This window comes from Heterocephalus glaber, unplaced genomic scaffold (genome assembly GCF_053883595.1).
Source record: "Heterocephalus glaber isolate CG9 unplaced genomic scaffold, H.glaber_assembly_v1.0 deba00001452, whole genome shotgun sequence".
In the NCBI taxonomy this organism is placed as follows: Eukaryota; Metazoa; Chordata; class Mammalia; order Rodentia; family Bathyergidae; genus Heterocephalus; species Heterocephalus glaber.
The window spans coordinates 11,112,122-11,126,317 of record NW_028258302.1 but is presented as its reverse complement, the minus strand read 5'-3'; the positions used below and the strand labels follow the sequence as shown (position 1 = coordinate 11,126,317).

General features: G+C 40.5%; 1 protein-coding gene across 3 annotated transcripts in view; it reads left to right on the top strand.

The window, feature by feature from the left end:
• The window catches only part of Kpna6 (karyopherin subunit alpha 6), a 57,260-nt gene that overhangs the window by 23,028 nt on the left and 20,036 nt on the right, over nt 1-14,196 (top strand). For 2 of the 3 annotated variants that reach the window (XM_087215381.1, XM_087215382.1), the window contains exons 2-4: nt 11,682-11,815; nt 13,031-13,123; nt 13,615-13,714. In XM_087215381.1, the coding sequence (XP_087071507.1) occupies nt 11,682-11,815; nt 13,031-13,123; nt 13,615-13,714 (327 nt within the window). Of the gene's footprint in view, nt 1-3,907; nt 3,984-11,681; nt 11,816-13,030; nt 13,124-13,614; nt 13,715-14,196 lie in introns of those variants that run through there. The other variant, XM_087215383.1, reaches the window with a different exon arrangement.

Genomic DNA, 14,196 nt, shown 5'->3' with positions numbered 1-14,196 from the left:
CCTGCTGCGCAAGCACAAGGACCTGAGTTGGATCCCCGGTACCAAAAAAAAAAGAACTAGGGATATAGCTCAATGAGAAGACTCAGTCCAATCCCCAGTACCCCTCCCCCCCCCAAAGCAAAAATATTGTTTCACTATTCATGAGAACTGACAAATAGGAAAGTAGCTGTTGGGCCGGTGATGTAGCTCAGTGGTTTCACTGTCTGCCTTGCAAGCACGAGGACCCGAGTTCGATCCCCAGTACCAAAAAAAAAAAACCCAGAAAGTAGCTGTGGGGAATGAATGAAAACCAGTTCTCACAAGGTCTCGTTTAGTCAGCCAGACATGGTGCTGCACACCTGTAATCCCAGCACTCTGGAGGGTGAGGCAGGAGGATCACTGGGAGTTCAAGACCAGCCTGGGCTACATAGTGTGCTCAAGGCCAGTCCATTACAAAGTAAGATCCTGCCTAAAAAAAAAAAAAAAAAAAGAGATCTGGATTATTCTGAGTATGAATTAGAATTGATGAGATTTCTGGAACTGTTTCTACCTGGCTGTTTTTAGCTAACAAAATTGTAAATCAGCAATATAAAAATTTTCCCATCAACCTTGTATTTATTTGTAGTGATTCTCTCCTACTAAGTAAATGAGTGAAAAGATGAGCACAATTTAACCAGTTTTGTCTTCTTATGGTATCTTTGATTAAAGAAACTTGAGTCAGCTAAGTTTTGGAAGAATTTTTGAAATGCTTAGTTGCCGCTTCTCCATATTGGTGATTGAACCTGAGGGTCTTCAAACTGAACCACATCCCCAGCCCTTTTAATTATGAGACGGGGTTGTGCTAGGTTGCCCAGGCTGGTCTAGAACTCGGGATTCTCCTACCTCAGCATCTTGAGTAGCTAGGATTACAGGAATGTGCCACCACATCTAGCTGAAACGTTTAAATTTGTTACTCTCTCTTTTTTTTCTTTTGAGACAGGGTCTAACTATGGAGTCCAGGCTGGCCTTGAATTCACTATCCTGCTGCCTCAGTCTCCTGAGTGCTGGGATTGCACGTGTCCACCACATACCTGGCTAATCTCTCTATTTCTTAAGTATTATATATTATTTTCCTTCCCACCCTTCAGATCCTGACCTTGATCTGTCTTTATACTGTGGGAGAATTTTGATTTAATTAATTCTAATGATGTAGGCATTGGTCCACACATGAACTTCATTTTTGTGGTTTGTTGGATATGTGGCCCAGGGAGAGAACTCACTGTAAGAGAAAGACTTGCGAGGCCGGGGATTTAGCTCAGTGGTTCTGCTGCCTTCCTCGCAAGCACAAGGTCCCGAATTTGATCCCCGGTAACAAAAAAAGGAAAGAAAGACTCTCGGTGTGAAGATAGGTTCCCGAAAATCAGATGCAGTGGGTTGAAGTGGGACCCTCTTAAGCAAGAGGGCGCAAATGCAAAGTCCTCTTTGATTCAAAGTGCCTCTTTAATAACAAATTTTCAGTTGATGCTGTTCTTATCACTGTTAGAAAATCCAGTAGTTCTCAAGTTAAAATCAGTTAGTAATTAGGGCTAGATAGGCAGAAGACAGACTGAATAGAATTATACTGTACTTCTATTTGGGGGATGCAAACTAGGTATTAGAGAATTAGAGGTTGAGTGAAAAGAGGACTGTGGAATTAGACAACCTGGATCCTAGTCCTAGCGTCACAGTTTTAAGATTTGAATGATTTTGTTCAGGCCACAGCACCTCTGAATCTGTTTTCTTGCTGTTAGGATGTGGGTATTGCTACTAACTGATTTATCATTTTCATTGATTGTTACAAGACTTAGATCCTATGTGTGAAAATATTTTAATGATTGTCCTCAAACTAGGGACTTAGAATAGCTGATTTCACCCTAAGCCTTGTTCAGTTTGGCTGGTACAGTGTTGTAAAAAATTGAGTATGAGTGAGCTAGGCATGGTGGTGCACACCTGTAATTCCCAGCAAGCACTCTAGAAAGCTGAGAAAGGATGATTGGAAGTTAGAGACCAGCCTGGGCAATTTAGCAAATTAGCAAGACCCTGTCTCAAAATAAAATTTTTTTTTTAAAATATGGGGGCTGGGGATTTAGCTCAGTGGCACCACACCTGCCTTGCAAGCTCAAGGTCCTGAGTTCGATCCCTGGTTCCAAAATAAAATAATAATAATAATAATTTTTTTTTAATTTTAAAAAGCTGATAATGTGGTTCAGTACAAAGGCCATGGGATCAACCCCAGTTACACCTACCCTCGTAAAAAAAAAAAGAGAAATGTTGGGCCAAGCATGGTGGCACATGTCCATAATTCCAGCTACTTGGGAGAGTGAGGCAAGAGGATGGCAAATTCAGGGCCAGCCTAGGCAACTTAGCAAGACCCTTTCTCAAAATAAAAAAAGGCTAGTAATGTAACTCAGTGGTAGGGCACCCCTGGGCTTGATCCCCCAGTAATGCAAAAAACTTTTGGGCTGAGAGAGTATGGCTTAATGGTAGAGTGCTTGCCTTGCATGCACAAGGCCCTGGGTTTAATCCCCAGCATTGGGGGAAAAAAGTAAGAAACCAGAAACAAAAATCTCAACATTTTAAATGTACCAATATTTTAATGGAGCACCACTGCAGTCTTGCTACTCACTAGCATGTGACCTGAGTCTCAGTTGTTTCATCTATTTATTAGGAGATATATTAGTTTGCTAGGACTACCATAACAAAGACCCATAGACTTAAATAAGTGAAACTTATTTTTTCACAATTCTAGAGCTTAGAAGTCCGAAATCAAGGTATCAGCAGGGTTGGCATCTTCTAAGGCCTCTGTCTTTAGCTTCTAGATAGTTATCTTTATGTTCACATGGTGTTCTCTCTACTACTTGTTTTTTTGTTGTTGTTTTGTTTGGAGACAAGGGTCTCACTGTGTAGTTCATGCTGGCTTTGAACACACCATCTACCTAGGCTGGCCTCGAACTCATGGTGATCCTCTTGCCTTAGCCTCCTGAGTTCTGGGATTACAGGTGTGCGCCACCACACTTGTCTCCCTTTCTTCTTTTTGTTTGGTACCAGGGATTGAACTCCAGACCTTGCACTTGGGAGGCAGGTGACGGAACCACTGAGCTAAATCCCTGGCCCCTTCTTCTTCTTCTTCTTCTTTTTTTTTTTAAATTTTTTTCCAGTACTAGGAATCAAACTCAGGACCTTATGCTTGCCAGGCAGGCGTGGTGCCACTGAGGCACATCCCGGCCCTCCCTTTCTTCTTAAAAGGACATTATTTTTGGAATAGCAATAACCTCTTTTATCCTTAATTACCTTTTTAAGGTTTTAATTACCTCTTTTTGTCTCCAAATACAGTCATATTCTGAGGTACTAGGGATTAGGACTTCATCATATAATTTTTTTTTTTTTGGTACTGGGGATTGAACTCAGGTCCTTGCGCTTGCAAGGCAGGCTGCAGAACCACTAAGCTAATTCCCCAGCCCTTCATCATATAAATTTTGAGGGACAACAGCCATTACAGGGCCTGTACCACTTTTGTATTATTATTGCTAGTCCCCTGGTTCTAAAACCTTAGAAAATGAAGAGAGGGCTGAATTCTAGACATGGCAACATTAGACATTTATTCCTCAGAAATAGAAGGTGTAATTAAGAATATTCAACAGCTGTCCTGAAACAGACTCTACAAAAGATTTATTGTATTACAAATTTTCCTGATCCAGTTCCATCAGGCAAGGGTATGCATGATGGAAAAAGCCCTCTAACCTGCTGGAGGATCCTTAAGTAGCAACCCAATCTTTTGGTTACTGATTGCAGATATGTTTCTGCAGATGTTCATCCTTCCAGTCTAATTTCCCTGCCTACTTCTCCAGTGAAGTCATAAGCAAATGTTTGTGATAGTTTCTTATCACCATGGTTACTCAAGAGCCAAAGTCTAATTTCCCTTCCAGCTTCACTACTACAGCTGCTGGGAGAGCCCAGGCTCAAAGTAATGAAAAACAGTATGTCAGGTAATAAGAGAACAACATTCCAGAGACCTGCCTTTAGGAGTCTGCCCTCTACCTGTAGTTTTCAGGCACTGGTGTAAGCAGAGAACCCATAGGGAGGCCACTACAGTTTCTTAGATCGATCGTGGTGTTAGTGGTGGTTCTCCTTCTCTTCCTCCTTTTCTTTCTCCTCTTTGTCCTCCTTCTTTTTTCATTCTCTTCTTCTTTCTTCTTCCTTTTTCCTTCTTCTTCTTCTTACTGGCTTTGCCAAGTGGATGTAAACACTTGAACTTGCACTTCTAAGACCTTACTACTACTATAGGTTCCCTACTACTTCATGGAATGACCAAGGGTACCTTCTCTGAAGTCTCATTTTCTCAGTGTCTGTAGCTCTAGAATCAGCTCTTTTCTCAGCCTCCAGTTTCACTTCTCTTTCATTCAGATTCCCTCATAGACTACTCCCCCTATTTATGGACTACTTTATTCCATTCCCACTCTCCAAGGTGAACTCCTGCTTGAAGAACCACCTCAAATCTTATGTTTGGAAGACTTCTTTTAAACTCTCTCATCAGTTACTCTTGTCCCTTCAGGAAAGGAGCACTAATAGATTTAATGGTCCTCTTCTGTGTGTCTACAAAATTTAAATTTTCATCTCTTTTACAATACTGTTAGTCACTTTCAGATTACAGTTGAGACAGTGGGAAATGCCTATGAGGGAAAAACAGGATGATAAAGCTTCAGGCCTTTCTATCACTTTAACATAATCAGCTTCACTTTTTAAATATTGGGATTCTATGTCAGATTCAGTCAGGGGAAGTACACACAATTTTTAAAATACATTTTTTGGGGGCCAGGGATGTAGCTAAGTGGCACAGTGCCTGCCTGGCAAGCCCGAGGTCCTGAGTTCAATCCCTAGTGCCAAAAAAATACATTTTTGGGAGGGTGGGGGTATGGCTCATTGGCAGGGCACTTGCCTAACATGTACAAGATCCTAGGCTCCATCCCAAGCACTGCCAAAAAAAAGGTTAGGTTAAAATATATGTAACTAAAAAAAAAAAAAAAAAAAAAAAATATATATATATATATATATATATATATATATATATATATATGTAACTAAATTTGCCATTTTAACCTTTTGTTGTTATTTGGTACGGGGGATTGAACTCAGGACCTTGTGCTTGCCAAGCAGGTGCGGCATCACTGAGCTACATCCCCAGCCCCATTTTAACTTTTTTTTTTTTTTGGTACCGGGGATCGAACTCGGGTCCTTGCACTTGGGCAGCAGGCGGTGAAACCACTGAGCTAAATCCCCAGCCCTACCATTTTTAAGTGTATGATTTAATGGCATTGATTACATTTACAGTGTTATATAACCACCATTTCCACATACCCCCAAACAAAAATTAGAACCAAATCAAGTTCATTGGTTAGGTTGATTAGTTAGGTTTTCATTGGTGTATTAGTTTTTCACTACTACAATGAAATAATTGAGGTGAGATAACTTTATAAATAAATAAAGGACCTTCTAGGGAAATTTGATTTGGTTCTTGTCCAATTCAGTTTGCGACCAGAATCATGGAAAGAATTATGTTTGTGAACCAACGTACCACTGTAATAACTTCTCATTTTCCTCTACTCCCAGGACCTAGTAACCACTAATCTATTATCTGTCTCGATGACTTTGACTACTCTAACTACCTCATATAAGTGAAATTATATAATTTACCCCCTTTTTTCTTGCTTATTTCACTTGGTATACTATGTTCAGGTTTCATCCATGTTGTATCACATGTCAGACGTTATGGCTGAGTAATAGTACATGATATACATATAGCACATTTTGTTTATTCATCTGGTGTTTCTGGCTTTGTTTATTCATCTGGCTGTTGTGAATAAAGCTGCATTGAACATTGGATACAAGTAAGTATCTTTTTTTTTTTTTTTTTTTTTTTTGGTACTGGGGATCGAACCTCCGGTCCTTGCGCTTGCGCAGCAGGCAGCAAAACCACTGAGCTAAATCCCCGGCCCCAAGTAAGTATCTTTTTTTGAGTCTCTGCTTTCATTTTTTTGTTTAGTTTTTTTTAGGAACTGCCATATTATTTTCCACAGCAGCACCTTTTTTTCTTTTCTTTTCTTTTCTTTTCTGGTTTTGTTTTGTTTTTTAAGACAGTGTCTCACTATGTAATAGACTGGCCTTGAACTTGCCATATTTCCCAAGGCTGCTCTTGTACTCAACAATCCTCCTTGCTTGGCCTCCTGAGTGCTGGGATTACAGGTGTGTACCATCACACCAGACTGAGCCTGTACCATTTTATATTCTTACTACCAATGCACTAGATACCAATTCCTCCACATCCTCACCAGCGCTTGCTTTTGTTTTATTGCTCTTATTCCCTCCTAGGAGGTGTAAAGTGATATCTTATGGTTTTGATTTACATTTCCCGAATGTCTAATGAGGTTGATGGCCATTTGTATATCTTTTTTGAGAAATATTTATTCAAATTCTTTGTTTTTAAATTGGGTTGTCTTTTTGTTGTTCAGCTGTAAAAGTTCTTTAATATATTCTGGATATTAACCCATTGTCAGGTATAGAAATTAGAAATATGTTCTCTCATTCTGTAAGTTCTTTGTTTGCTTTGTGATTTATGTCCCCCACCCCCACCCCCTTGTGGTACTGAAGATTGAATCCAGGGCCTATCCACTAAAGTATATCCTCAGCCCTTTTTCTTTTTCTTTTTTTTTTCTTTTGAGATAGGGTCTCACTAAGTTGCTAAAGTTGCCCAGGCTGGGCTTGAATTTGCCATCCTCCTGTTTCAGCCTCCCAGACTGCTGGAATTAGAGGCATATGCCATCATATGAAGTTTTTTAAAATTCTTTATTTTTCTTTATTTTTTTGTACTGGGGATCGAATAGGGACCTTGTGCTTTCGAGGCAGGCAGTGGAACCACTAAGCTAAATCCCCAGCTGTTTCTTTCATTTTTGAAAGTATTTTCATTGGTGTATTAGTCAGTTTTTCACTACTACAGTGAAACACTTGAGGTGAGATAACTTTATAAATAAAGTATGTTTATTTAGCTCACAGTTTGGAAAGTTCAAGGGCATGGTCCCTGCATCTGCTCAGCTCTGGTGAGGACCTCACCTCAGATGGTATTACAGAGGTGGAACACGTGTGAAAGGGAAAGATCACATGGCTAGATGGGAAACCAGAGAGTAGTTCAGTGGTCAGGCTCAGGCTTTTGTAAGAACTCACTCTTAGCAAGGTATGTTGGTGCATGCCTGTAATCCTTGCACTCTGGGAGACTGGGGCAGGATTGCAGCAAGTTCAGCCTTAGCCTGGTCAACTTAGTGAAATCTTGTCTCAAAATAAAAAATAAAAATGCTGGGGATGTAGCTCAGTGGGAAAGCCTTGTGTTCAATCTCAAATACTGGTGGGGGGGCACAGTTTATAGGAAGTTATGTGCTGCTCCTTTGGTCAGTTTTACCAGTTTAAGGCTTGTTTTAAAGCTTTGTTAGTAACCTTTTCTTAGTTCAGTCCCACTGCTAAGTTACGGCTTTTTTATTGTTGGTAGTGCTCAACCCAGGGCCTTGAGCTGCTCTTTTTCTGTGTATCTCCCTCTCTCGAATTCTTCCTCACAATTTATAGCTGCCTTAATCTCCTTGAACTCTCTGCTCTCTGTCTTCAACCTGTAAGATTTCTTTTTTTTTTTTTTGGTACCGCAGATCAAACCTCGGGTCCTTGCGCTTGCGAGGCAGGAGGTGGAACCACTGAGCTAAATCCCCAGCCCATACCTGTAAGATTTCTATGCTTCTTGTAGCACCACATTGCCTGCACTAGAATGTGCCTCAGTACCCCATTCCGTGTGCTAGAGTGTGCCTGCAGGCAGAAAGCCAATGAGATAAGTAGGCCTCACTTCAGTTGTTTCTCCTGGGATCACAGGTCTGCTTTAGTTTTTGTCCAGTGTCTGAGACAGTTTACAATAGCAGAGTAAATTTGATCCGTTATTCCATCATGGCTAGAAACATAAGTGATAGCTATGTTAATATCCAACAAAATGAGACAAAGCATTGTTAAAGAATAAAGGGCCGGGGATTTAGCTCAGTGGTTCCGGTGGTCCAGAGTTCAATCCCTGGTACCAAAAAAACAAAGAATAACTTGACTCACTTTAAAAAATAAAACAGGGCATTGCTATGCGTTTCAGGCGAGCCTTGAGCTCACTATGTACCCCAGGCTGTGCTACCATAACTGGCTAACACACTTTATATTTGTTTGGGGTTTTTTTCGGTACTGGGGATCGAACTCGGGTCCTTGCGCTTGCGCAGCAGGCAGCAAAACCACTGAGCTAAATCCTCGGCCCAAACACACTTTATATTAATGAACTGTTCGATTTACTGGCAAGATACTACAGTTCTAAATGTGTATACCCCTAATGAAAGTGTTAAAAATAAAATATCTAGCCGTGGTGGCCAATGCCTGTAATCCCAGCACTCCAGAGGCTGAAGCAGAAGGATCACTGTGAGTTCAAGGCCAGTGTCGGCTACATAGTGAGACTGTCTCAAAAAAAACTAAATATATCAAAATAAAACTTAAAGGTGAAGTTGATATATTCAGTGTTGATAAATTAAGAAAAAGTAAAGCAGAAGAATTGAACAGTGGCATGAACAACTTGATTTAATGAACCTATGATATTCAGCACTCTGTGCATTATAATACAGATTCTCCTCAGGCACACATTGAACCAATAATTAAACAAAAAAAGCAACTCTAGGGCTAAGGATTTAGCTCAGTGGTTACGCCACCTGCCTCAGAAGCTCAAGGTCCCAAGTTTGATCCCTGGTACCAAATAAGTAATAAATAAATAAAGCAAGCAAGCAACTCTAAAAAAATTGAAAAGACTATCCAGGGTTGGGCATAATGGCAGTTACTTGTAATCATAGCACTCCAGAGATTGAGGCAGGAAGGGAAGGAGGTCCAGGCCAGTCTTGGCTTCATAGCATACTCAAGGCTGTCTTGGACTATATAGGAAGACCCTATGTCAGAAAACCAACAGGAGGGGGGCAGAACACAAACAAACATGTACAGGACTCTTTTTTTTTTCTTTGAGATAGGGTCTTGCTATGGAGCCCAGGCTGGTCTTGAACTCACTATGGAGCTCAGGCTAATCTTGAACTCACAGTAGTCCTCCTGCCTCCGCCTCCCAAATGCTGGGATTACAGGCATGTGCCACCACACATCTAGGACTCTTGACTATGGTGTATTTTATTAGAAATAAATAACAAAGTCCTTAGACATTACTAATTTTTTAAACTACTCCTGATTTCTTTAAAATATATGAAAATTAAGCCAAGCACGATGGCAAATGCCTGTGATCCTACCACTGAGGAGGCTGAGGAAGGGTATCACCACAATTTCAAGGCCAGCATGGGCTACCTAGTCCATGGTACATATAAAGCTAGTCTGAACTACATAGTGAGACACTGTCTCAAAAAAAAGCCCAAAATAAATAAAATATATAAAAATTAGATATTCAGAATTGAATTATAGTGATTTTAATTTGAAGGAAACTTATAAAGCCTTAGGTATTACAGAAGTACAATATAAGCATTAATGCATTACATACATGATTTTAGTTAGAGACTAGTACAAAGTACATAGAAATCATACAGTAGAGAGTACTAACAAAGCCAAAAGTTAGGAAAATATTAAAATAATAATTGACAAATTTCTGAAAATTCTTAACAAAATAGGACACAAATTAAAAACTAGGAATGAAAAATGAACATAAACACAGGCAACTAAACTGATTTTTTAAACAACATGAACAAAGCTAGATGTGGTGGAACATATCTTTAATCCCAGTACTCTGGGAGGCTGAGGCCAAACGATTGCAAGTTCAAGTCCAGCCTGGGCAACTCAGTGAGACTTATCTCAAAATTAAAAGGCCTGAGGATGTAGCTCAGTGCCAAGATCCTGGGTTCAATCCACAGTACCGCCAAAAAGAAGAAGAACATGGACAGTCCAAGTGCAGTGATACTCACCTGTAGTTCCAGCTACTGAGAACTATAGGCTGGAGAGTCTGAGGCCAGAGGATCACTTGAGTCCAGGGGTTCAGGGCCAGTCTGGGCAGCGTAGTGAGATGCTGTCTGGAAAAAGAATATGAACAATTTATGCCAATACATTTGAAAACAAGAGACAAATTCCTAGGATAACATAATTTACTAATACTCAAGTAGGAAGACTGGCTAGCTTTATAACCATTATATATATTGAATCAGTAGTAAAGAATATTCCCATAAAGGAAATACCTGCCCTGCCAGACATGGTGACATATGCCTGTAATCCTTGGGAGGCTGAGACACAAGGTTCACAATTTTGAGGCCAACATGGGCAATTTAATGCGAACTTATCTCAAAATTTAAAAATAAAATAGGCTGGGTTGTACTAATTAACCTGGGTTCAATCCCAAGTCCCCATGCCCCTGCTCCCCCATGCCCCCCTCCACCAAATAGAAAAAGCAAAGAAAGAAAATACCAGTCCTAAATGGTTTAACAGATGAATTCTACCACCACCACACCCCCATACTGAGGATTAAACTGAGCTACATCCCCAGTCTTTTTGAGACAGTATCTTACTGAGTTGCTAAGTTGCCCAGGCTGGGCTTGAACTTGCAATCTACTGGCCTCAGCCTCCAAAAGTGCTTGAGATTACAGGTCTGTACTACCATGAGCTTCACATTTTAACCTTTTTTTTTTTTCTTTTTTGAGACAGGGTCTCATTATGTAGTTCAAGCTGAACTTGAATCACTATGTAGTGCAGGCTGGCCTCAAACTCATGGCAATCTGCCTGCCTCAGCCTACCAAGTGCTGGGATTACAGGTGTATACCACCACACCTGGCTATCACTTTTTTCTTTTTTGGTACTGAGGATCGACTCAGGACCTCAGGTTTGCCAGGCAGGTGCTATGCCGCTGAGCTAAACCCCCGGCCCAATCACATTTTTAATAAGTACATGATTTTACTTGTGCTTCCAGAAAACGAGGGGGAAAAAAGGAAAACTTTTCCTAATCAAAGAAAGATAATATGAGAAAATCCTTTACTTTTCCTATTCTACTTATTGAACAAGAATGCAGAAGTTCTAATCATAGTATTTTTTTTATGTACCTTTTTTTTTGGTATGGGGGATCGAACTCTGGTCCTTGTGCTTTCGAGGCAGGCGGTGGAACCACTGAGCTAAATCCCCAGCTATTCTAATCATAATATTAAGAGATGTATCCAGCAATATACAAAAATATAGAATTCATCCTAAATTTGGCTTATCCTAGGACTCCAGGAATGATTTTCTATTATAAAATCTTCAGATATAATCATTCATTATGCATTTAAGCAGAAAAACTAAATATCAAGGGTTCCAGAAGAGATCCCCGGTACCAAAAGAAAAAAAAAAGAGTTCCAGAAGAGAATTAGATAGTGTTCAACAGCTTTATTTTTTTTTTTCATTTTTTAAAAGCTTCATTATTAACAACTCACCAATTCATGTGTATTGGTATGAAGTTACAACAGGAAACATCAGGTGCAGTTATGGGATTACTAGGCCTCCTAGAGAACCTGTGGTCTGCCTAGTATAGGGGCAGGATAGGGTATGGGTAGGAATAGAAGCACAGTGAAAAGAAAGTGCTGCCTTCTGGAGAGTCTTTGACAGTTTATTTTTATCTTGCCTTCTAGAGACCATGGCGAGCCCAGGGAAAGATAATTATCGAATGAAGAGCTATAAGAACAATGCCTTAAACCCTGAAGAAATGAGGCGAAGAAGAGAGGAAGAGGGCATTCAGCTCCGAAAGCAGAAACGGGAGCAACAAGTGAGTTGATGAGTATTCTCAAAACGTACATTAGGGGCAACAATCCAGCCTCCATTGTTGGCCTTCACCTTGCTCACTGACCTTCCACTTAGGAAAATTTAGCTTAGCTACTTTGTGGGCCAATTATCTAGTTTCCTTTTGTAAAGAAATGTTGGAAGCTTTAAGAAAGGGAGAGCTAGTGCTTTCTCCCCTTTCCATAAATTAGACCAACTCAGACATCATTTTTATCTTTAATATAACATTATACAAAAAAATTTATACAGTAGTTCTAGCTCTTTTTGTCTTTCCTTTCATCATATTGCAGTCAGTATTAGATCTGGCTTTCAAGGTCCAGCTCCAGACCTGGTCCCTTAGGAGGCTTATTCACTATTCTGGGCTGCTTCCCGCCCCGCCCCGGAATCTGTGCTTTGCAGGTGTTCCTAGGACTGAGACTATACTAGTGTGACACCACCTGCACTCCCACCACTTGCCCTTTCCCAGATTGACACTGCTCATGCCTAGACTCAATCACCCATTCTAGTTTTGCCTGTCCTCTTGATATACCATCAGTCTTTTTTTTTTTTGGTATCAGGGATCGAACTCAGGACCTTGCACTTGTGAGACAGACACCGTGCCATTGAACTAAATCCCTGGCCCTTACCATCAGTATTTCAGAGCCTTCTTACCCCTAATTTTTTTTTTTTTTTTTTTTTTTGGTCCTGGGGATTGAACTTGGGACCTTGCGTTTTCAAGGTAGGCGCTGGAACCACTGAACTAAATCCCCAGCTACCCCTAATTTTTTATACAAAGGGCAAAGACGTTTTTTTAAAGTTTTTTCCTTATAAAAATGTTCTCTTAAAAGATTAGAAAAATTAGGGCCAGGGATTTAGCTCATTGGTTTCACCACCTGCTGTGCAAGCTCAAGGACCTGAGTTCGATCCCCGGTACCAAAAAAAAAAAAGATTAGAAAAATTGGATAACATAGTAAAACCATTGAATGACTTTCCATGTCAGTGTTATGAAGCTTAGCCTTCTTTTCTCAATTATCCTAGCACAGTGATGGTGAAACTTTTAGAGCTTTCAGTGATAAAAACAGCCCACCACGGCACGCATGCCATAGGTTCAACCACCACTGCCTCACTTATCCTTGTCGGTTAGGCCATAATTAGCACTGGGTTCTTTATTTTCTTTGGTTCAGTGAGTAGTCCTATGATTGTCTCTTCACTTTACTTTCAGCTTTTTAAGAGAAGAAATGTGGAACTCATTAATGAAGAAGCTGCCATGTTTGATAGTCTCCTCATGGACTCTTATGTGAGCTCTACTACTGGGGTAAGGCCCTTGCATGTGCCTGAGGCAGGCTGGAGCATACCTGCTTCTACAGAACATAAATTGGATAGTTTGTGTCATCTAGTACCTTTGCCAATAATACTAAGTTCTTTCTTCCATGGGTCCTTTTGTAAATGGTCAGCTTAAAGATCCTCTCTTGATAGAAATACTTGAGGAAGCATTTAAGGGAAGCAGCAGTTGTGTCAGAGATTAGGAATCACTGTTGAATGTCTGAACTTGAAACAAGTATGGTAAATCCTTCTGAGCCTGTTTTTTGGGGGGGTTTTGTTGGGGGTTTTTTTTGTACTAGGGATCAAACTCGGGACCTTGCACTTGCAAGGCAGGCGCCCGAACCAGTGAGCTAAATCCCCAGCCCATTCTGAGCCTGTTTCTTATCCCCTCCTCTTACCCTAAAGTCTTAGAAAGCAAGATAATGTGCTCACATCTGGCTATAATGTTGGTTTGCAAAGTTCTAAACCTGTCTTATATTCTAGGAGAGTGTGATCACAAGAGAGATGGTGGAGATGCTCTTTTCTGATGATTCTGACTTGCAGTTAGCAACCACACAGAAATTTCGGAAACTGCTCTCCAAAGGTAAAGTTTGGTCCCTCTCAGAGAGGCTCCATGTGATTTAGTGTCTTGTTTCTCATCTCTGACCTTATCGCCTTCTCTCTGCGTTGAGTGCACAGATGCAGAATCCTGAATATAGAAGGCCAAACTGTACTTATTACCTTCTAACAATAGAATGTGTCTCCCCACTTGGTTGTAAACTTAACGAGGGCAGAGACTTGGATTTTGTTCAGTACTGTATCTTCAGTACCTTGAACTGTGTGGCAGATAGTAATTATAGAAATTGGAAGTTGGGCATGGTGACAAACACCTGTAATCCCAGCTCTGGGGCAGCTGAGACAGGAGGATTGTTGCAAGTCCAAAGCCAGCCTGGACTACATAGTGAGTTCAGGGCCAGCTGGAACTACATAGCAAGACCCTGTCTAAAAAAGAAAGAAAGAATGAAAAAGAGAAATTTGGTATATGATAGGAAAAATACCTCTTGCTTCAGTGGTTAAACACTGCTC